Source organism: Microtus oregoni, unplaced genomic scaffold (genome assembly GCF_018167655.1).
Source record: "Microtus oregoni isolate MIOR12 unplaced genomic scaffold, Mior012 000001F_ref0000356, whole genome shotgun sequence".
Lineage (NCBI taxonomy): Eukaryota > Metazoa > Chordata > Mammalia > Rodentia > Cricetidae > Microtus > Microtus oregoni.
In genome coordinates this window covers 88,498,881-88,522,755 of record NW_024543060.1, presented here as the reverse complement: position 1 = coordinate 88,522,755, position 23,875 = coordinate 88,498,881, and the positions used below count along the sequence as shown (strand labels likewise).

The window sequence follows — 23,875 nt, the reverse complement described above, 5'->3', positions numbered from 1 at the left end:
GAGTAGGTATTCAATAATGAGTTTTTGAATGAATTAATTAAAAACAAGATTTCTTAATTAGCCCAATAATGGAAGGATATGAAAACTAAGATGTCCATAATATCAGTGAGCAACTAAAGTTACTAGGCTTAGAGAAGTGATACATGCCTTTAGTCCCCGCTACTGGGGAGGATAAGGACCGTCTGTGTAAGGTAGCGAAACTTTGCAGAAAGCAACCAAATATCATTTGTTTGGAATTTAAATGGCCAGGTAATGTTGGGATATGACTTAGTGGTAGAGCACTTGCTTAGCATTCTCAAGACCTTGATTCCCAATGCCAGAAGAGCTAAGGACAAACTAGTTAGCCAGCCATTCAACCAACCATCCAACCAGTGGACCCAGCCCATAATGTAGTGATTCTTAGGCTGTGGGTTGTGTCCCCTTCGTGGGGGGTTGAATGACCCTTTCACAGGGTTTGTGTATCAGATGTCTTGTATACCAGATATTTACATCACAAATCATAGCAGTATGATTACAGTTACGAAGTAGCAATAAAAATAATTTTATGGTTGGGGGTCACCACAATATGAGGGACTGTATTAAAGAGTCACAGCAATAGGAAGGTTGAGAACCTCCGCTGCGAAAGAGGAATGTTGTTGTACTTACTGTTGGCAATGCAACCCCATGCAAGTCAGTTCATGTTTCTGAGCCTTCTTTATGTAATCTGTAAAGCGGAAGAATTATAGTCTTCATTTGATAGCTTTACCATGAGGATTTAATGAATTCATATTTTTAAATAATAGATTTAGGAATACGACTCACACTAGTATTAAGTATATAAGTGTATTTAAGAAAACAATTTAAGGATATTTTAAAGAATGGTATAAAGTATAGATAAGTTAGTCAATTAAATCACATTGAATAAGAAGTAACTTCTATATTAAGAGATCAATTTATGGTATGAATGTTAATAAAAAATCACTTCTTTGTTGTGTTATCATGGTGAGAAACAGCACAGATTTTGATTCAGTCAATGTCTATGGTAAGGCAAAGACACAGTGAAGTCAATGGAAGCTTTAGCTGAAGGAAACAGAGCAATAGGAACAGTAAATAGTTATTGAAGAAGTAAAATGGGTCCTTCGCATCCTTAAGAACAATAACATATTGGAAAACACAATGGAAAAATGAGGCACTCACAGAAGAAATAGAGTCGGACTCAAAGCGTAGCCAGTCTCTGTCTTATAATAATGAAGAGGTGCTCTACGACAGTGTGGTTGGATGGTTGGAGTGGAGTGTGTGAGTATCGAGGTCTCTGGAGACAGACGGCTTGGTTTCGAACCTGGCTGTCAGTGCTAACTGCCTGTGTAATCTTGGAAAAGAGCTGTTTTCTCATTTACTTCCTCATTTAAAAAGCCCCAGTAGTAATTATGGAAGTTAAAAATTGATGCTAATATAAGCACTTTACATATTTTATAGCATGCAGCATGCCCGAGTATCTAGACGTATCTGAGTGCCTTGTGTTTTAGGGTTTTTTTCCCATAATAAGTTCCTGTATTAGTTTCCTGTTGCTGATGTAGTAAATTATCACAGATTTAGTGGTTTAAACCGTGTGAATCTGGTGTGTTATAGTCACAGAGGTCAGAAGGTGTCAGCGGGCTAAAACTAAGGGGTCAGTGGGGCTGCATTGTCTCGGGAATGCTCCCGGAAGTCCATTTTCTTGCTCTTCCCACGTTCTAGTGCAGTGGCTCTCAACTTTTGTTTTCTGTAACTAAACCATCATGTTTCTGTAATAGCGGAAAACTTCATCTATTCAGTAAAAACACTACCTCAGCTGTGAGTCTGAACCAAAGTATTTCAGACCGCGTGTGCAGGCGGGTGTGGTGTGAGAGCATGCGCAGTAGCATTACACGGTGTTTGTTCAGAACCAAGTGTCTTGAGATGCATCATTTGGGAGAGCAGCGCCGGGACACCTGGAGTTCGTTGTGTGTCCTTTTGAATTCGTTTTTGGTTGTTGTCACATTCAGAAATGTTTACTCTTGCCAACCGCCCCCCACCTACTGTAGTCCAGCTGTATGCTCGCTCCCATATGAGGTTATGCCATATTGTTTCAGAAGCTGTGCTATGCCCGTGGAGGTGACACACACCTTTAATCCCAGCACTCAGGAGGAGGCAGGAGGATCTCTGTGAGTTCAAGGCCAGCCTGGTCCACACAGTGATTTCCTTGACAGTCAGAGCTACACAGTGAGACCTGGTCTGGAACACAAAAATGAAGAAGAGATACTACTACTACTAATAATAATATAGAGTCTATAAAATCTATGTCTGTATCAAATATATATGTATAACATATTTTATAAAGGGGAATTTATTAGATTGTTTTATACTATAAGGACTGAATTGTCCAAAACTGACATTTTGCAGGCTGGAGAAGCAGAGAATTTGATATCTTTTCAGTGCCAAAAAGTGAATGGCTCAGTAGTTCCAGTTTAATCCTGAAAGTCTAGAAGTTAGAGAGTTGCTGGTATTGAGACCACACCAGAAGGCTGAAGAAGATGGAGTCTGATGGAGGAGGAGGAGGGCAGGCTGGGGGAAGCTTCGGTCTGATGGAGGAGGAGGAGAAGTACAGGCTGAGGAAGCTGGAGTCTGATGGAGGAGGAGAATCGAAGGCTGAGGAAGATGGAGTCTGATGGTCGTGGAGAATGTAGCAGCTGCCTTGGTGTTAGGGGCGTCCGCTCAAGAAGTAGTGTGAGGGAGTGCACACATTCTGCGTTTTCTTGGGATTCCTACTTCTGGGCTGCTCCCTTTGGGAGTGGATCTCACTCCCTTCAGTTGATCCTGCCTGGGAATGCAGGCACGGAGAGCACTAGTGTGTCTCCTCGTGGCTGTGAAAACCAATCACATCACGTTACCCTTGAGTTTTCCTTCCTTCTCTCCCTCAATAATAATATAGAGCTGCCCTGTACCGTTTACCGGGATAGTCTCTGTCCATATTAGGCTATCAATCACTTGGAACGTGGCTAGTCTACGAGCGTCTAGGGCTCTCTCTCCAGTGGCCTATTTCCTCAGCTCCATTCAAGCGCTCCAGAACAAGCTGACGCTCTTACCTAGTTAAGAATGGATTTCCCCCATAGATCCGTGAAGACTATAACAACGACCAGCTTGTGCGGTAGCTATTACTTAAAACGTATTTGCTATACATGTGTGTATATCAGTCCAAGAAACTCAGGTTGCCTTTCCCTTAAGGATTAACCTCTTTGATTTGTAAAAGCCGAGGGGATAAAACAGTCTCATGTATATCCTGGCCACTTGAAAGTTCAGGCGAAATCCTATTTCATAGGAATCTGGCTACATTAGTGCATGTGCTATAGCCAAGAAATGGTGTCTTTGGAAACTTTGGCTGTCATTGAAGGCATTCATTTTGGGGAAGATTGCTGACAGGAAGAATTTAAAATATTTATAAATGGTATTTGAGGCTCTATTAGAATAAGACCAAGAATCTGGGATTTCTTAAAAAAAAAAAACAGATATATAATGAGCTTCTGAAATCTTTTCAGCACATCTCCTAAAAGTACTTATGATTGAGTAAAGGAGAAATGTATTTTTAAAAAGTTGGAATGAATGGGTTGTTGACTCAAGACATGAACTTTTTAAAAGTCAAGGTTTCTTTTTTCAGTTTTGAGTTTGAGGTTTGGGGCCTGGCTTATTTATAGCCTCCCAATGTGTAGAGATGTTCTGTGGATGTGTGCCCACAGGCTCTGTCAATAGGTGCAGCTGAATTTAGCTTCCTGGCACATACGCCAAATTTCTATTCCGAACCTCCTTGTTTATGAGAATATGTGCCTATCTTCATTCTGCCTAGAAGAAGAGACATTCATTAGAAAACCTTCCAGGTTTCTATTACAATGAATATATATATATATTTGATATATATATATTTATTTATTTGCTATATATATATATATATATATATATATATTTGATAGAATGGAAGCTAGATGCAAGAGGGACCTCAATCTTGTGCTAGTAATAAATATCAGTCTTTCCCCACTAAATACTCATAAGATCTAATAACATGCAGGAAATTAAAAACATATTGGTTTATTTATAGCGTCTTGTAATTTGTTTTCCATGCTTTGTGAGGGGATTCTGAACAGCACAGGGCTCCTGGCAGCTTTCTCTGAAATTGGGCTTTCCCCAAGGGTATCACTGCCCTTGAAGGTCCTGCTAGCAAAGCTATCTCACCACAGACGTGCCGCTCAAGGTAGGGACCTCAGTCATCTGCCGTGCTTACTCTTTCGCACATGTTACCATGTCTCAGAGGTTTTCTTTTAGACCTAAGAATTTGAATTTCCTCCCTCGTCTTTCTTAATTTGCCATTATGCTTCCATTATTTCGACTCCCTCCCTCCCTCCCTCCCTCCTCCCTCTCTCCCTCTCTCCGTCCTTCTATCTCTCCCTCTTTCCTTTCCTCCCTCACTCCACTCCTCTTTCTTTCTTTCTGCTCTATTAAAATTGACTGTTAACTCAATTCCCTTTTCGGTCACTTTCCAAAACCCATCAGCCGAGCTGTCACTCTGAGATGCTGATCTTATTATGCCAGAAGTGTTCAGTTTCAAGTTGACTACAGAATCATTTCCAAGTTTCTCGGAGCATTATGAGTCTCCTACTAATCTGGAGTAAACCTACCATGGTGGTAATTCTTTGTTGCCAACCTGACCAGATTTAGCATCATCTCCTAGACCCCTGGGGCGTGTCTATCAGTGTATTTTCAGAGAGGAATGACAGAAGAGGGTAGACTCACCTTGCTATAGCGGCAGCATTCCATGTGGTAGGTTCCCGACCTGATTACAAAAGGAGAAAGCAGAAAGCCAGATGAATACTGACATTGTCTTTTCTGTATTTTCTAAGCTGTTGAGATGTGGGCCAGCGGCTGCTGCCTCCACCACGGGCTACACCTGCGGCCATGCCTTCCTCAGTGTGATGGGCTGCGCCTGTCCTGTCCCCCAGTGTAAACTTCTCTTTTATGTTAGATATTTGGCTGCAGGTGAGAAAAGTGACTAGTGAACCTGCCTTTTCTCCTAACCTTTACCCCCTCCTTCGATGATATTGTTCAAACATTAAATGAGTTGAATGTATCTTTGTATGCATTTTTTTCCACCAAGGATTTTTTTTTCTGTCACATTGTTTGTAAGCTTTTAGTTTTATTTTATTTTTTCATTTTTTTTATTATTTTTTTTTAAAAAAACATAAACAAAAAACAAGTTTCCCCCTCCTCCCACCCTTCTCCCCTCCCCCCATTCCTCTCCCCCTCCCTCTCCAGTCCACAGAGCAGTCCGGGTTCCCTGCCCTGTGGTAAGTCCAGAGGCTGAGAAGGAACTGTATGTGTTTTTCTAAAAAAAATGCTAATATGGCTCATTTGTATGTAGACGCAAAGAAGCTATTGCATATAAAGCATTTGGAATTCTGAATCAAATAAAGGATTTTGTAGTTTGTTTTTTCACTTACTATGGTTTTGTTAACTTTTGAGGTGCACACAAAGAGATCGCAGTTATTTACACTAGCAGTTGTGCAGCCTTCCATAGTCCAGAGACTCCGCAGGGAACCAATTCCACAGTGCTGATAAATCCTTGTTCTCTTCTTGAAGGTGCTCATATGATTCTCTTTCTGTCATTAAAGCCATAAATCGTATTTGCAGTCTTTATATCAATACTTTTATGTCATGGTAACTTCTAAGAATGTTGTTGAATTCAATTAGCAGCCTATAAAATGGCTTCTTTTGTTTCCTCTATTGTTTATCATAAATGATATTTTTAAGATGTATGGTATTTACATATATGTATATGTATGGACATATATATGAATGTTTTCTTACACGTATGTATGTTGAGCAGAATCTTCCACGTTTCTCTGCTCCATGCCTTCCTTTCCTTTCCTCTTTTGTTTACTTTCATTTGAACATTCTTCTTATATAAATGTGTGTGTGTGTGTATTTTTATTAAATACACATTTTTAGGTGTCTCTCTAAAAATCTAGAAACCACAAAGTGGAGAAAGCTTGATACTGGTTGTTCTGTGACTGACTTAATTTGCTTGATACTCTTCTTGGAGGTTTTATCCATCTTTCTACAAGTGATGTAACTCCGTTCTTCTTTCTGGCTGAACAACTTCCCTTGTGTATCTAGATCACATTTTCTTGGTCCTTGGACACCTAGGCTGGTTCCCACGTAGGCATTGTGAATAGCGTTTCAACCAACATTGATGTACAGTACTTCTCTTCCTGTGTCCGACTGTTTCTCTTAGGGTGTCGTTCTCTGTGCTCACCCACGCTGTAGCAAATGGCAGGCTGTGCTTTCTTTGACACTAGTGGTTTTCCTTTATATGTTTATGCCACACTTGCTTTATTCATTTGTTGGTTGACAGGCATCAAGGTGGTTTAACTAGCTCGGCTATTCTTGGATAGTGATGCTAGTGCACACAGGAGTGTTATCTTTAGTGCCACAAAGGTAATTTTGTTTCTTTTGGTATATGTTCAGAAATGCGATTGCCGGGTCCCTTTGAAGTTCTATTTTTAATTTATTTTATATCCCCCGTAGTGTTTTCATAGATACTGTATCTTTGCTAGCATATACAGACACTTTCTAGTCCCAAAACTTTTGGAAGTACTTTTTGACTTTGTAGAAACAGCTATGAATAGAATGAGAACAACCATCCTAATGCTGGTGTTAATAGTTCATACTGTTTTTGACTTGTGAAAGTGATTATTGGTGAGATCTGGTGATTAAAGAAATTATATGCTTTCTCATATGCCTCTTGTATATTTTTATATTTCCTTTGGAGAATAAGTATTCAAGATTTATCCTTATTTTAGCTCTTTTTTTTTTTTTGCTAAAGTGTTCTGATTTAAAAGATTTTTTTACTGGTGTGTGTCTGTGTGTCTGCGTGTGTGCACACACATATGCATGCGTTCGTGCACATGTTTCTGCCATGTGTGGTACAGGTGCCATTGGAGGGCAGAAAAGGGACCCTGGAAAGACAGGCTTAGATTATACGGGTGCTGGAAATGCAACTCATGTCCTGTAGAATCTGAGTGTGAGCCTTTAATGGCTGAACTATCTCTCTAGCTCTGTTTTTCTGTTTCCTAAAGTAGAAGCTGAGGTGATCAATTTGAGGCCTTTCTTCTGACTTAACTAGGCATTTTAGTAATATCAGCTTTCCTTTTAGTACACTGTCATATGAGTTTTTGTTTGTTTTCTTTAAGTTTAAAATACTTTGCAATTTCCTTTTTGTTATTTCGTTGACATAGATGTTATTTAGCTGATAGCACTGGGGTTTCCAGATACCTCTTTGCTAGTGATTTCTAATTTAATTTCTCTGTAATTAGAGAATGCAGCTTGATCTGAATACTTTCATATATACTGAGACTGTTTTATGGTTCACAGTTTGCTGTGGTTTGATAAATATCCTGAGTTTATTGCAAAAAAACTTTTATTGTTCTATCATTATTGCACAGACTGTTCCATATATTTTAGTTAGGTAAAGTTGGTTGATAATATTATTTAATCCCTTACTGATTTTATTTTTATATTGTCAATTGAGGCGTTTAATTTTTTTTAAGGATAAAGGTGTGTAGGTCTGTTTTTTTCTTTCCAGTGGTGTCAGGTTTTGTTTAATTTATTTTGAAGATCTCTTGTTATATGTAAAAAAAACATTTAAAATATTCTGTATTCTTGTCAAATCAGGTTCCTAATAGTTGTGAAATGACCCTTCCTGTCTTTTGTTTAACTATGTTGTGAGCTCTCATTTGGAACAGTTTTTCATTCTTTGTGAAGGAAATCATTACGGTATCTTTGTTTTCTTTTTCGTGTGTGTGTGTGTGTGTGTGTGTGCACTTATGCACAGTGTTTCTATGAAGATTAAGCTAGGGCACCAGCCTCCCTGGAGTTGGAGATAGAGATGGCTATGAGCTGCCTTGTTGGTGCTGGGAACTGATTCCAGGTTTTCTGCAAGAGCAGCAAGTGGTCTAAACCCTAGACTCATCTTTCTAGCCCACAAATGTTTCTATATTTCATTTGTGCATTTCTGTATATGCTAGTATTTTGTTCTAGCAAGGTTGCATTGATTTTTTTGAAGTTTTTGTTTGTTTATTTTTTTGAGACCATATTTTACACTGTAGTTTGGCATGGTCTGGAACTCACTGTATAACTGAGTCTGGCTGTCTAACGGTCCTCTCTCTGTATCCTATTAAGATTTGAGGTCTCTACCAGCAAACGGACTTCCTGTGGGCCTTATCAGCATTGGTTTGTTTGACCCTCACAAGGACACTGGAAAATGGGGTTAATATCGTCATCCCCATTTTACAAATGAAGAGCTGAACTTCAGAGGGGTGTTGTTTAGCTCTGTAAAACCACTCCTTGAAGGTAACAGGACCAGGTTTTGAAGAGAAAATGCATTCTAAATATTTCGTGAATAAAAAATTGTCATTAGTTAGTATCTTTTATAATTTCAGTGTCAGCATGAACAACAGATAAAGTCATTTTCATCTTGATCTTAGAAAAGCATCTTCCATGTCCTTGGTTTATGGCTAGAAACCAAATATGAGTGAGTACATCCCATGAAGCTAAATAAGGAGAACCCAAAGAAAAACATATAGGCATCCTCCTGAATATTAACCTTCAGCAAGCGATGAAAGGAGACAGAGACAGAGACCCACATTGGAGCACAGGACTGAAATCTCAAGGTCCAAATCAGGAGCAGAAGGAGAGAGAGCACGAGCAAGGAACTCAGGACCGTGAGGGGTGCACCCACACACTGAGACAATGGGGATGTTCTATTGGGAACTCACCAAGGCCAGCTGGCCTGGGTCTGAAAAAGCCTGGGATAAAACCGGACTCTCTGAACATAGTGGACAATGAGGACTACTGAGAACTCAAGAACAATGGCAATGGGTTTCTGATCCTACTGCACGCACTGGCTTTGTGGGAGCCTAGGCAGTTTGGATGCTCAACGTACTAGACCTGGGTGGAGGTGGAGGTTCCTTGGACTTCCCACAGGACAGGGAACCCTGATTTCTTTTCGGGCTGAGGGGCTGGGGGACTTAATTGGGGGAGGGGGAGGGAAATGGGAGGCGGTGGCAGGGAAGGGACAGAAATCTTTAATAAATAAATGAATTAAAAAATTAAAAAAAGAAAAGCATCTTCCAATGCTGTATTTTTTCCAAAGGCGAAAAACAATTTCTTTAATTGCAGTGATCAACTATAGAAAGAGCTTTTCTATTTCCGTGTTAGCTCCAGAATATATTGCATAGTAAAACCCATAGTAGGTACATAATTGTTGGGATCTTGTGGTTTGCAATGTACCAAATCTTCAATTTTATTTGCAGTTTAGAAAATATGTGTTACACTTTCTTGGTAGCAATGGGACATCAAGAAGAGCTTATGTTCTTCCCAGGATGTAAAAATGTGTAACAGTGCGCACAAATCTCTGCCACGCCGGAGTGAGTGCGATAGAAGAGTGGAGACCAGTGTCACAATCTTTATTCTTTAGTGTATAATATCTGAATGTTAACACTTAAGTGATAAGAGGGAGTAAGGGGGAAATATTGGACCCCAACTTAATGCGTGGCAGTGAACATACACTCACCAATAATTTTCGAAGATGGTTACATTTGCTGTTGAATTTCTCTATGAATGTCAAATCGATGCAGTTGCCCTCTGGGGTATGCATGAAAGATGGCGTTCATTTCCTTCAGAACTGCGGGTTTCCTGTGCTCTATCCCGCCTGCTGTGGGACTGTGCGGCTCTTGCAAGCGTGACTGCACAGCGGTTAACCCTGTGCCTGTGTTTTGTTTGCAGCATCTGGCGAGGTCCCAATGTGAACTGCACGGACAGTTCGGGTTACACCGCTTTACACCACGCAGCCTTAAATGGACATAAGTAAGTGCCGCTTGTCTGGACTGGAAGTTGCATGTATTTAGTTACATGTCATCTGATAACATTAGTTCTGTCTGTTGATGCCTCTCTTCTGGTCTTAGGCAATTTAGGGAGGACGACACTGACGAATTACGCTTGGGAGGAATATCATTGAGTATGCATGTATTTAGAATGTTAATTCAAAGAGGCAGTCTGAGAGGTAGTAAAAGATATCACACACGGGTGGTAGAAGCAGAGACAGGACATGCTAATCCTGTGTGGTTTTAGGGAAAGAATGGGATAAGAACCACTGATTATCTTCTCTTGACATTTGCCTATATCCACTCAACACTGAAGTAGATTCTTGCTAGAGTCCTGCCCTTATAAGCCATGGGCACTTTTGTGATATTTTCTCTATCATCCACAGTCACGTGTCTCAGCTCTGAACTGTTTGATCCTACAGAATTAATGTTTTAATTGCTGTGCTAATTTATGCTATGGTGCACGAGAGAACATACAGCTACAACCAGTATTTTATATCTGGTATTTTATCGAGGTAACCTAATGGTTTAGTGATAAGATGTTCTGTCTTTTCTCGGGGACACAAATGTTCTGTCTTTTGCTACCAGAAGAAGAAGGTTGCCTTTTCTGTGTCTCCCTTTCCTTTTTTGTCTTTCTTCTGCAGGAATGGTGCAAGTTAGTTTCCCCAGGTTTGGCTCGTCTCATTTCACTTTAGTGTTTTGGATGGAGTGTGCTAGTCAAATCTTGCCTGTATCCCAGCACTTGGGAAGCCCAGGCTGGAAAATCGGGAGTTCAAGATCGTCCTTGGCTACTTCATGAGTTCAAGGGCAGGCTGAGCTACCTGAGAGCCTATAGCAAAAAAAAAAAAACACAATACAATAAAACAAAAAGGCATATGTATATTCCCCTCCCACCAAATATTTATTTAAATTTGAAACACGCAGGCCTTACTTATACTTGATTTGCCTGGTGACCAGAAAGCTCCAACTTCAAAAGATTTACAGTTTGTCATTATTTATTACTACAACAGTTTTGCTAATTAAAACTTACTATGTAAATCTAATGTTATCAGGACATTTAAACAATCATTTGAATTGCATAAAATATTATAAGTGTAATGTTTTCTTATTTGGATTCTTAGTACTAGATTGCAACATTACATTTATTTTTATGTGTTAATTTTTTATATTGTGTAATCATATCCCATTTATCTTAGAATGTTTTGTTTTCACAGGATTTTTTTATTACTAAATTGTTTTTCTATAGAATGGAAAATACGTTTGCATGTCTGTCTGTCTGTCTGTCTGTCTGTCTGTCCTTATTCTCCTTTGGAAGATAGGCTCTTGCCTATACAGTCCCACCTTGCTTCAGTCTCGTGACCTGTACCTGGAAAAAGCAGATTTCAGATCTGAGTCACCATGCCCTGCTCACACCACACTTCTCCTTAAAAGGTGAAATTATTATTTATCCTTATTGTATCTGCATGATTCCAAGGCAAATGCAAATCAGGTGAAGTCACAAATAATAATGTTTCTTTTTCACTTAATTCAGAGTTTAGGTTTCTGATGAAGGGAAAGTCTAGAGGGCCTGATGTATCCAGTGTCTGGGGCCTGACGCTGAGTTCCATTCATTTCTTTCTTACAGGGTCACTCTCTATAAACACTTACAGACTGCATGAAAGCAGGTTAGGACTCGGACACTTTCTCAATTTTCAGCAAATTTATTTAGTGAACGTTGCTGTTTTGCACATGATGGCCTGGAAAATATAACTGTTTGTTCCTGTTATCTGTATATAAAGTGAAGAAGATAATGTAAAGGAATTGAACAGTAATCACTAAGATTGGCATAAAGAAAATAGGATCCAGCTCGGTATTTCCAAGCCTCCTGTTCAATGCAGAAATTCTTTACTTATTTGTTTTTCATTTTATCTGATGAGCTCATTTATCTCTCAAATACTTTCTAGTAACAATTTTCTTAATATCATCTTATAGGATGTGCTATGGGAAAAGCACAGAAATATTTAACTTGCTAGCTGCTTGCCTTTAAGCTGTGTTAACTGTAACATTTTTAGGTCTCAGTTCAGTGTGTATCAAACACATTGGCTACATAGTCTCCATTGTTTCCATTTTTGATATATACATTATGCATTGCTTGTTTCTCGGTTATGTATTGTGATGCAGTAGTTCTGAAAGTTGGATTATAAGGGCTAGTTCTTGAGTCTGGTATGTTTAATTTACCTATAAACGGTTACAGTTAGACACCACTTGTCCCACCCAATCCCTCTTATTGGCTAGATGGACAAAGCGGGCCATTCAGGATAAACGATGCTGTGGCCACATTGATGGTAAGGCGGGTGTGTACTGAGACCCTCAGCATTCTGTTTACATGTGTATGCCCTTGTCAGTTCTCCATGCTACGTCCCCCAGCGTTTAACTTCTTCCTGGCTTGTCTATGACACATTATGTATTTCTAAGATATCTCTCAGGATTATCAATTAGTATATCCTGTGGGTATTCTAAATGTTGTCTTAAGTAAAAAAAATATATTTTAAGGAGATAAAATTATCACTGAAGGTATAAAGGAACGACACTTCTTTTGTTGGCTAGTGTTACTTAGTATAGGCCATTAACACAAACCTGAGCAGATAATATCAAAGCATTTTCCGTTCTTGTTGCTGTTGTGGTTCCTAGATTGTTTCTATACATGTAATCTCTAGGCTAAAGTTCATGACTCACAAAGCCGGGGAGAATGTTGCAGGGTCCTGTATTTTATTCTTTTCCTTTCCGTACAGATTTCCCCCATTCCCAACATGTGACCAGCCCTAAGCCTTCACACTGCAAATTGAATCCACTTCTTCCTCCTTGGAGCATTTCCCTGGGGGTCCATGTTAATCCACAAAGGGACAAGCATTTCCTCCTCCCCTGTGATTTGTTGCTTCTTACAGAGTAATTCCTCTCCAATCAGCCACGCTGGAGCCAACAGAAACTGTGCTCTATTGGTTTCCTGGATCATTGGCAAAATGACAAAATGGAAAGTTATTACTTTCAAATGACAGAAAAATCATGGTCAATAGAACAAAAGCTACTGGAATGCTTGTAAACAATTCACACTGCGAACACGAATCCCTTCATTCTCTTCTGAGAAGAAGAGAATAGAGTAATATTCCCAGTCTTCCCTCACCCCCCCACTCCCCACATCTTCTCTTTCCATCCTCTCCCGCCCTGTGCTTTCTCGCTCCCATGCCTCTCTCCTGTTTGATTTTCCTTCCCTCTTCTGTACTCTTGTCTTATTTTTGTAACTAAATAGTTAATTCATACCTGGGGTGGGAATCCAGACCTCATACACGCTAGGCAAGCTCTCTACTGACAGGTACAGCTCCCTTAATAGGCACTTCCCTCTCCCCCCTTCTATTCTTTCTTTTCTGTTGTTGCTTGCTTGTCTTTTTCTTTGGGGAGGGGCGATTCTTACAAGCTGATTCTGAGAGACTTATTATTCTCCTGTCTCCATCTTCCAAGGGCCGGGATTGCATGCCTAGCTATTTTTCAAAAAATAATTTTATCTTTCTCAATAATGTTTTTCAAAATTAAACTCAAGTACTTTTATTTCCTTTCTTTAATTAGGAAATGGCTTCTTATTTGTCTTCAGTCATTTCTCAGACTATATTGGCTGTGCTGTGATATTACTTGGATACTAAATAAAAGTGTCAATGAATTTCTTTATTCCTTGGAAATATATAATATATTCTATATAATAACTATAATATATGATATGGTATGTGTAGAGTTAAAATAGTTTCTATTCTTCTATTTCTTTTAGGATTTAATACTTTATAGACTCTAGAATCTGTAATCTAAATTCTGTGATAAATTGTGGCTAGAATTGAAAGAGTAAGTTATTTATGGTTTTGCTTTTACTTCCTTTTTAGTTTTTTTTAAATGAAAGGAATATTCTAAAATTTTATAATCGGTTATCTGAAGATGTTGGTATAACTAGAAGCATCTTTGATTTTACTGCCTTTATTCCCACAATCTAGAAATTGTAAGTGTGAATTAAGTCTATAAAGAAACTTCAGTGAGAGTGGAATGTGTGTCCCCAAGTCTTCTGGGCACGCCACAGACCTGAGACTTAGCTGTGAAGAGAAGTGGATAGCCTCGGGGAAGTCTCAGATCTAGCCTTATGGACTTTGAGAGATTCTTTGGTTAATTTTGTAGCCAGAGGAAGCTGCTATTCTGAGACTTACTGACAAGCAGCAGGACAAAAAAAGCATTGTTGGCTGTAATGTAGTTACATGGGATCTTGTTAAGAAAAAAGGAAAAAAATTAAAGTTGGTCCTACCAACTACTTTAATTTTGCTTAGAATTTATTCTGAAGTTTTTCAAAGCTATTTAATACTAATCAGAAATGTTTTTATATTTATCAGAACATAAATACAAGTGAAAGTAGAAAAAGCCAGTACTTTAAAATTTTGTATTTTTATCTGAATCTACATATATTACCTTAAAGCCACAAAAGAATGAAATTATCTAAATTGGATTACTTTTTGATTTAATATTTTATTTTGCCTCTGGCAATAAAATTACTTTCTCTGTGACCCCATCCACCACATTTATATTAGGATTTCTGAATGTCGTGTGTGTGTGTGTGTGTGTGTGTGTGTGTGTGTGTGTGTGTTGGGGCTAGCATTGCAAGCATGTTGTACATGCTAAGTGTGTACTTTGTCACAAGTCACACCTTTAACCCTGGATCACAGTCAGTTGTCAGATGCTGACTGTATCTTACAGCCCACTATTGAATGGTGACTGTAAGAAACATTTTTACTTTATTTGTAAAATGCAGGGATTGCTTTGCTACTTGCTAGTCTATAGACATCATCAGTGAACTCAATATCTTATTCTAAGAATGAAGCAAGCTCAGCACAGTCTGTTGGCACCTCTGAACACATGATTAGATACACTCTAATTGAAAATAAAAAGTCATAACATTGAGCTAGTATTTCTGTGATTTTTCAAATTTAAATAATATAAAAAGTACTCAAATTTTAATTCGCTCTTTATAAGCCTGTATGAAAAGGCTATTTAATTATAATTAGGTTTGATCCATGTAGATACAGCATGAAAAGGGTTAATGACAGTTTATTAATTCCTCAGTGTGTTTACAGTTCAGTAAAACCGCCAGGTACTTACTTGATTAGAAGTCTAATAAGTGTGTTTTCAAACTGAACCTAAACTCAGCTGGTTCACTAGCTAACGTGTCTGGATAAAGTCATAAAACTCAAATAAAGGTTTAAAGGGAAATTTAAATTTAAAGGTGTGCATGCTTATCGAGTGGTACATATTTACTATCAGGCCCTCGGGGGTTGACACAAGCGTGTCCCAGATTGAAGAGCATCCTTTAGCTGGGCAGGACCTTTTCTCAGAATAAGGTAAAAAATGTCAGGCATGTTAGCTAAAGCATTTGCTTACACATCCAGTGTCCTGAATCCAATCCCCTGATACTGTAGAAAAATAAGAACTTGAATGAACACATTTAAAAATCAAGACAGCAACTGAGACATCAAGCAAGACGGCTCAGTTGGCAAAGGCTTTTGCTGTCAAGCTCGATGACCCGGGTTCTATCCTCAGTGCCAACACGATGGAAGGAGACATCCTACTTTGGCAAGGTGCCCTCTGACCTCTACACATGGGTGTCCCCCAATCAAATAAACGAATGTAATAAATTTAAAAAGATAATATTTGGTTATGACCTTGTAAGTTATAAGCATATAGATTATCCCTTTCTGATTTAGGTATTAAATAATCACAATGTTATTTATACACTATTTAATCACTGTTTAGAAAGAAACACTTTTCAGTGTATCATAAATTTTCGCGGTAAACAATGAATGCTCATGGCCTATAAAAACTGGAGTTAAAGGACAAATTCTGAATTTTGGGTGGGAGTTAAAGACAAGAGAAGCTTCGTTCCCATCGATGTTTCCTTTTGTTATCTCCCCTTTGAAAGGTGTTTCAGCCTGTGTTATATCACTGTGATGAGCTATCCAAGGCCGGGTAACTTTAGAAAGAGAGGGAAAATGCAGGCATCATTTTGCTGCCAGTTATTCTGCAGATGTCAATTATATAACAGGATTTTATTCCAGGTGGTGAAGCACTGTCAGCATCTTCGTTTGCTGATATTTCTAAATGAGAATGGTTCAACTAAATAAAAATAAAAATACGGAGTATGCATTCTACTACACCTTAATATCAGGAGCCATAGAAAGTGCCTGAAATTTAATTTTGTGTGGCATTAAAGGCCCGCATCTGGTGATGCTGTTCTAGATGGCAGAGTCCCAAGGTGATGCACGTTACCACAAGGCTAGTGGATGTGCATGTTTGTTTCTTCCTGTCTTTCTTAGAGAGCCAGTGATATCCATAGGAGGCTCTACCACAGTTACCTTACCCATTTCTATTCATGCCCCCTAGGGCCCATTTCTAGATAGTATAGTTAGATTGGGTCTCCACTGTCTTAATATTTTATAATAGTAAGTAAATTTGATTTATAAATTCTTGGGCGTAAAACCGATCTATATCAAAACTAAGAAACATTTTTTTTTACAAAGAGTTAGTTTTAAGATTGTTTTATTTGCATAGATATTAAGAAATGAAATTAAAAGCTTTCTCATAATTGTCTTTACCATGAATTTGGAGAAATTGATTTTATTCTAGGACACTTTCTTCTTAGAACTAGGTATTTAGTTTGACCACCTCCTTTGGTTTTATTTTACCTCCTCCCCCCACCCGTTTTTAAAAGAATCACTGGAATTGTTCAACAGGACAACAGCCTGTCCTGAGAATAGTTTGGATGATGTAGCATCCACAGCCATAGCCTTCTCGTTTGGTTTGTATCACAGCCCTTTGGAACTGATAGCAGAATGTAATATCTAAATTCCATAATAGCAGTCAAAGAGGTAAGGAAAGACTTGATTTGCTTCAAGTAACTAAGTTTTTAACTGGTAGAGATTTGGGACTTCAAGTTAGATTCTTAGTGGGTTTTTCTTACTCAGAACTATTGATTGAATCCTCTTTTCTCACGGGTCATTTACTTATCTCAGAATCGAAGACTCCAGAACAGCTCTTACGTGGCAGCGATAGGAGGATCATGGGAACCAAGTCAAAGTCTCAAAGTCTGATTCCACTTCTCCTTGTCTATGTTCTTATTTGATACAATCCTCATGCTTACACAGTGGGTTCCAAGTTATCCCATTTTGTAGCCTTACCAGGCTGCAGCTGTCAGGACTGCTTTGTTGCTCCAGAGTCTTTTCCAGAAAGGAAGAGAAAACGCCGCCAAAATTAAGAGTTGGGTAATTTGCATAGCCTCGTCACAAATCCCAGCCTTCTAAATTCAGATCCTGTTAAATAATAAATTCTAAAGGACATGTCAGGAAATAATTTATGGGCCTGGAAGGAGGGCTCAGCAGTTAAGAACACTTCCAGAGGGCTTGTTCCCAGCACCCACGCTGGGCGGCAGATAATTGCCTGTAACTCCACCTCATGGGGATCTGATTTATTCCGGTCTCCACAGTCACCCCATCTATACTGTGCACATCCGGACATGCATATCCACACATGTGAAAATATAATCAGCTCTTAAAAGAGATAGAATTTGTGTCTTTGTTTCTCAAAAATCTCACCATTAGAAGATTAAGATTCTTCGGAACGCATATGTATTTCTATGACACATTCTCTCTTTCGTCATGGCAATTTCACATGTCCTGCAGCTGCTGTCTAGGCTGCATTTTGGGCAGTGTGATTTACCATTTATTGTTATGTTGTGTTACATCCATTTCTTGTGAACTAATGGGATTCTGACCTCATTTCTTTCTAAACAGTCGCTCATTTTTCTCATTTATGACTCTTAGTTTAACCTCATGAAAAATTTAAATTCAGGTCTTTCTGTTATGTTCATTCTTTCTATTGGTGATTTTTTTTAACCTAAAGATAGACTTCAGTTTATAATGGTACATACATAACTATTTTTGCCTGCCTTTACTCATAAGTCTGTCTGGGGTTTCACTTAGTGAATTATTAGAATTTGCGTCCAAATGCAGCCAAATGAAAATGCGACTTTGGTTTAGAGTTACATTTTGGATCGTTTTATGCAAAGTTCAGTATAATATATACTAGGTAGTATTAATCAGTTCTTTCTGAGGTTATGTCAATGAAGGTTTTTACTCTGGGAGTCTGGTGGGTTTGAAATAAAGAAGCCTTATGGGTAGCATGTGAGCTGTCCCAAGACTACACCACTAATGGAACTTCTCTCTTACCTGAATTCCATTCTTGGGGTCACTTCCTGGATTTGAAGGAGAAAAAGGAAAGCAGGATGGATCAGACATTCAACCGCATTGTGTGCTCTGTGTGAACAGCTAGCAGAGCTTGCTTTTGAATCGTGTCTAATACTGTACTTAGGTTGTTGGCTCCCCTACCCATGGACCTAAAGTTCTCTTACATACATTTTAACTCCTTCACTCCTGTTTTCTCTAGGGGTGACATTTAAGTCCTCCAAATTCATCTTGGTATGCGGTAGTTTTGGGAAACAGCGGGTTTGCTTATAAATTCAGCTTTGGTTCAGGCCGGTCTTTAGATTTAGGTTCTAAATCATTCACAGAACGGGAGGAGGTGATGATGTGATGTTTCATTGACTTAACTCATCTATTCATGAAATAAGATATATGTTGTCCAAATGGATTCTATTAAGTAATTTAACTGCTTAGTCAATGTTCTAGGTATATGGATACCCATGTGTATGTGTGTGTGTGTATGATATGTCCATGCATGTGTGTGCTTGTGTGTGTGTATGATATGTTCATGCATGTGTGTGTGTGTGTATGATATGTGCGTGCATGTGTGTGTGTGTGTGTATGATATGTGCGTGCATGTGTGTGTGTGTATGATATGTGCGTGCATGTGTGTGCTTATGTGTGCATGTGTGTGTGTGTGTGTGTGTGTGATTTGGGAGGGCTTTTGTGTACTTTCTACATAAGTAAAATAGTATATCCACTATGTGGACTCTTAATCCCAATCTTAAATGGCAGTGCCTTGAATGACTGCTATAAGAGCCAGCTAGTCTCTAGTAAGCACACCTGGTTATCTAAGAAAATCTGCGTTGTTCAGCCTCTTTTCTTTTCTGTTGTTTTCTTCTCTCCTTTTGTTTTCTCTTTCCCTCAGGGACATAGTTCTCAAGCTCCTTCAGTATGAGGCATCGACAAACGTAGCAGACAACAAAGGCTACTTCCCCATCCACCTGGCTGCCTGGAGAGGAGACGTGGAGATTGTGAAGATCCTCATCCATCACGGACCTTCCCATTCCAGAGTCAATGAACAGGTGCCCTCGCCGAACGCTTGCTCACCTTGTCACTTTCTTTCTCATTCTGCAAGGGCAAAGCCATGTTGAAATAATGAATACGTTGTTCTTTACCTGTTCCAAGTCATTCTACTTCTGAACTCCCTTAAGGAGAACTTGGAACAATTCTTTGGGTTTGGATGTGATGAACAGAAACTACAGGCTTGGCTATGATGCATAGGTTCTAACACATTTGGGAAGATACTTGGTTAGAAAAGATCACACATAAAGGAAATCACTGCACAATTTTTGCATGCCTTACACAATCATCCATTTTTATCTCCTGAATATTTAAAGATAGAACAGTATTTGTGTTTGTAATGAGAATTAGTGTTCTTTAATAAAATCTCACATGCAAGCACAGTGTTTACAATGATCATTTGCATAATGCTTTCCATTTACATAGTATTTTCACAGTTAAGTAGGTTTTGGGAATCAGTGTGTAAAGTGCAATGTACACCGTTTCTAGACTCATAGTTAAAAATTTCCTCTAACCACCCCCCCCCCCCACACACACATACACACATGCACATATATACACACAGGAGAAAGAGAGAGAGAGAGAGAGAGACAGAGAGAGAGAGAGAGAGAGAGAGAGAGAGGAGAGAGAGTTGTCTAGAGTAAGCTGAACACCACAGAGCATTATAATCAAGGCAGAGAAAGGCAGAGTTTTTGCAGAACATAATGTCTGTATTATAAACAATGAACATACTTAAAGAGGACTTCAACCTTGAGAGCATCGAAACAGATAAGAGTGTAGATCTGAGAGAGTGAAACAGGCCTCCTAATACAGTATAATAGACATCTCGAGCTCTGCGTGCCCCCTACTGTTCCCATTTTGTAAAACTATATCTGAAATCAGCATGCAGTCCGACAACTGAGCTACAGCGATGGTATTAAGCGGCAGGTTGGCGGTTGTCCAGTACCGATGTAAACAGATTACTGTAGTGCCAACGTTTCTAATTAAAGGACAATTACCATATTATTTAAATAGCTGTAGACTTCGCAGACCTTCGGCTGAAATTAAGAGTAAGTGAGAATGCAAAATAACACTAGCTTTAAATAACAAAGGTAAAGAAATTTTTTTTTCTAATCAGATATAATGTTGGAAGGATTAATCAGCAAAAAGTATTTTATTTGTTGGGAAAGTACCTCATTAATTTCTATGCCAATTAATATTTGGGGTTTGTTATGTTACCCAAATGCAGGATTTCGAAATTAGAATGTGTTCATCTTTTTAAAAATGTCAGATATGGGTATCTTTATCACCGTCCTAGGCTAAAAGGAAGTCCGTGAAAATTCTTTTCTGTTCCTGAGAAGTTAGAATTTAGCTCCTTTGCAGAATGAGCCATCTGGTGGGTTTTCCTTAAAACTGTCGGCATGGCACAAGGCCAGCCTGAAAGAACCAAGTGGAAAAACAATCTGAGGTTAAAGAAAAGGATGTTAGTTCATATAAACAACTGTTCTTTAAAGGACACAAAAATAAGAAGCATCCAGTATTCACTTATAATTAAAAGTTGAAAATTTTAGATGATATAACTATATTGGTAGGATTTGAGAGAACACTTGTTTTTGGTTATATTGAACATTGATCCAATTATGAAAAATTTTCCTTTTAAGGAGATTGGAATTCAATTTTTTTTTTTTGCATTTCTATTACTGTGTGCTGTAGTTTTGTTGGTAGCAAGTTGAACATTTCTTGAGACTGTTTTGTGGTTGGTGTCTGTACAGGCACATGCAGGTATAAATGTATAGCCCAGTGTGTGTGTGTGTGTGTGTGTGTGCCCACTTGCCCTAGTGCACAGGTACTTGTGTGTAAATGTGCATAGAGAAGCAGAGGCAGGTGTTATTTCTCAGGTACCGCCTACCTTGTTTGGGACCTGGGGCTCACTGACTGGATTTTCTGGCTGGCTGGTGAGGCCAGAGACCCTTCTGCGTCTGCTCCCTCAGCACCAGGACTACAAGCCTGAAAATGGAGCTTAGAGCCCCATGCTTGTGCGATGTTACTCAGCTGAACTGTCGTCCCTGTTCGAAATCCATCTTCCCCCTCCATACCTCTACTCCCGAGAGTCAGATGTGAGGATTTTATTCTTATATGTAACTTGAATTTTAGCTCCCTCCCAATGGCACAGAAGTGTTCTAGCTAATTAGAAACATTTACGTATTCAAACAGAATCGAGAAAGAACAAAACCCCACATTTAGTAAGGGAAGTCAGTCATTGTTGTGAGTGCGTCCACCTGCACAGTGTTACTTCATTCTTACAGTAATTTTCCGGAATGAAATTTCCTTTCCTATTTTATAGATGAAAAACCAAACTCAGTAAAGCTAAGTAACTTGTTTAAGGCCACATGCCCTGGGTGACCCAAGCCTGAACTCAGATTCACTCTAATGTTGCCATCATACGTCTTATTACTTACGGAGCGTTTGCCGTGTGGCAGGAGCTGGGCAGAGGACCGTATCTGCCTTACCTTAATCCATATTGCGGCCTAGTCAAGTAGGGATTTTCATTCCTGCTGTCTGTATAGGGCCATGGCCTTAGAGAAGAAGAATCTGCCCATGATCTATCTATTGAGAAACGCAGTCGATATTTAAAAAGGGTTTTCAGCTCTTTAGCCAATCACACAGTCATGACATTGAAATTATGCACCATAATGTTTCACTGTGGTTTCTGAAGAGGACCTTTGACTTCCTATATGGTAGACCCCCTTTCTCTATGTGGGGTACATTGTTGTCCAATACCCCTGGTGGAAGTCTTGGTACCAGTAATCCCCTATGTCCCTTTAGATTTTCTTTCTTTTTATTTATTTATTTATTTTTTTATTGAAAAAATTTCCGCCTCCTCCCCGCCTCCCATTTCCCTCCCCCACCTCCCACTCCCTCCCACTCCTCTCTCCCTCCCCCCACCCCATTCCCCCTCTCTCTCCAGTCTGAAGAGCAGTCTGGATTCCCTGCCCTGTGGGAAGTCCAAGGTCCTCCCCCCTCCGTCCATGTCCAGGAAGGTGGGCATCCAAACAGGCTAGGCTCCCACAAAGCCAGTTCATGCAGTAGGATCAAAACCCAGTGCCACACTATCCTGAGTGAGGTAACCCAGACCCAATAAGATGAACATGGGTTGTACTCACTCATAATTGGTTTCTAGCCATAAATAAAGGACATTGAGCCTATAATTTGTGATCCTAGAGAAGCTAAATAAGAAGTTGAACCCAAAAAAAAACATATAGTCATCCTCCTGGATATGGGAAGTAGACAAGATTGCTGGGCAAAAACTGGGAACTTGGGGGTGGGGTGGGATGGAGGTAAGGGAGAAATGGGGAGAGAAAAGTGAGAAGGGGAGGATAGGGGAAGCTTGGGGGAATGGGATGGTTGGGATAAAGGAAGGGTGGATATGGGAGCAGGGAAGTATATATCCTAATTAAGGGAGCCATCTTAGGGTTGGCAAGAGACTTGACTCTAGAGGGGCTCGCAGGTGTCCAGGAAGATGTCCCCAGCTAGTACCGTGGGCAACTGAGGAGACAGATTTTCTTTTGGAAAGCATTTGTAAGCTATTCCGTTTCAAAATGCTTTCGTCGTTACTTGGAAAAGCGCCAATGCTTATGTTGTATTTCACTCGTTATCCCCCCCCCCTTTTTTTTAATGATCTCACTTAATGCTTTTCTCATACTTTCGCTGCGTCGCCACACTGTGCCAGAGTTCGCTTGTCCATCTGCGTTTCGCATCATGGTCCTCATTTGCATCATTGCTTCCGCGCCGTGGGCGACGTCGTACGAGCTCCGCAGTAGCGCGGTGGGTCTGATGGATGAGATGACCAGTAAGTGTGGTCAGGGATGATGCGTGTCAGGACTGAGCTAGCGTGGAACGGTCAATACTCCATCATGCTCAGATCAGCACGTGATTTAGGGCGTACGAGTTATTTCTGGAATTCTCCGTTTAATATTTCAGACCTTTGCTGAGAATAACTGACCGGAATTGCGGACTGTGACGTCATTGGTTTGTATGCACTGTACGTTTAATAGCACCAGTTAGCAGGGCATGGTTTTCTATGTCGTTTTCTCATGCTCTAAAATAACCTTGGGGCTCCTACCGAGCTCATAAAACATCCAGATTAAAAATATCAGGGAGTCCATGTTTAAAAATAATCCACTCTTACATTTTAATGTTTGAAAAAGAATCCGTACATGTGATTGTTTGGTTTGTGAGCCACACTGCATGGTTTATAGAGAAGACAATATTCTTGTTACACAGATGAGGATGGTTCTGGGATCAAATGGGTTGTGGATGAGGGGATTGCTAACACTTCCAGGTAAGTCCTGTTTGCCATTCTATTTTGTTCAAAAGCAGTGATGCAAATGACAGCCATCAAATAAAACGGGGAAGGACATCCCCGGACTCATGCACATACAGGCCAGTGCTAAATGGGGGGATGGATTTGTAGGGAGGAGCAGTGGGGAGGAGTTGGAGATGGGAAGAAGGGTGGTAGGGTGCTGTAGATGCAGTGCTCATGAATGAAGTTCTCCACAATTAATTAATTAAGAGTAAGACAAACTCTGGTACTATATGGCAATAATGTAGAAAGTATGGTCTTATCTTTTT

General features: G+C 39.5%; 1 protein-coding gene across 19 annotated transcripts in view; it reads left to right on the top strand.

The window, feature by feature from the left end:
- Positions 1–23,875, top strand: part of Anks1b (ankyrin repeat and sterile alpha motif domain containing 1B) — an 861,781-nt gene that overhangs the window by 92,783 nt on the left and 745,123 nt on the right. For all 19 annotated transcript variants that reach the window (XR_005975765.1, XM_041666272.1, XM_041666261.1 and 16 more), the window contains exons 2-3: positions 9,829–9,909; positions 19,110–19,266. Coding sequence is in view for 18 of the 19 variants with exons in the window: in XM_041666272.1 (XP_041522206.1) it covers positions 9,829–9,909; positions 19,110–19,266 (238 nt within the window). In the remaining variant the exon portion in view is untranslated. The remainder of the gene's footprint in view (positions 1–9,828; positions 9,910–19,109; positions 19,267–23,875) is intronic.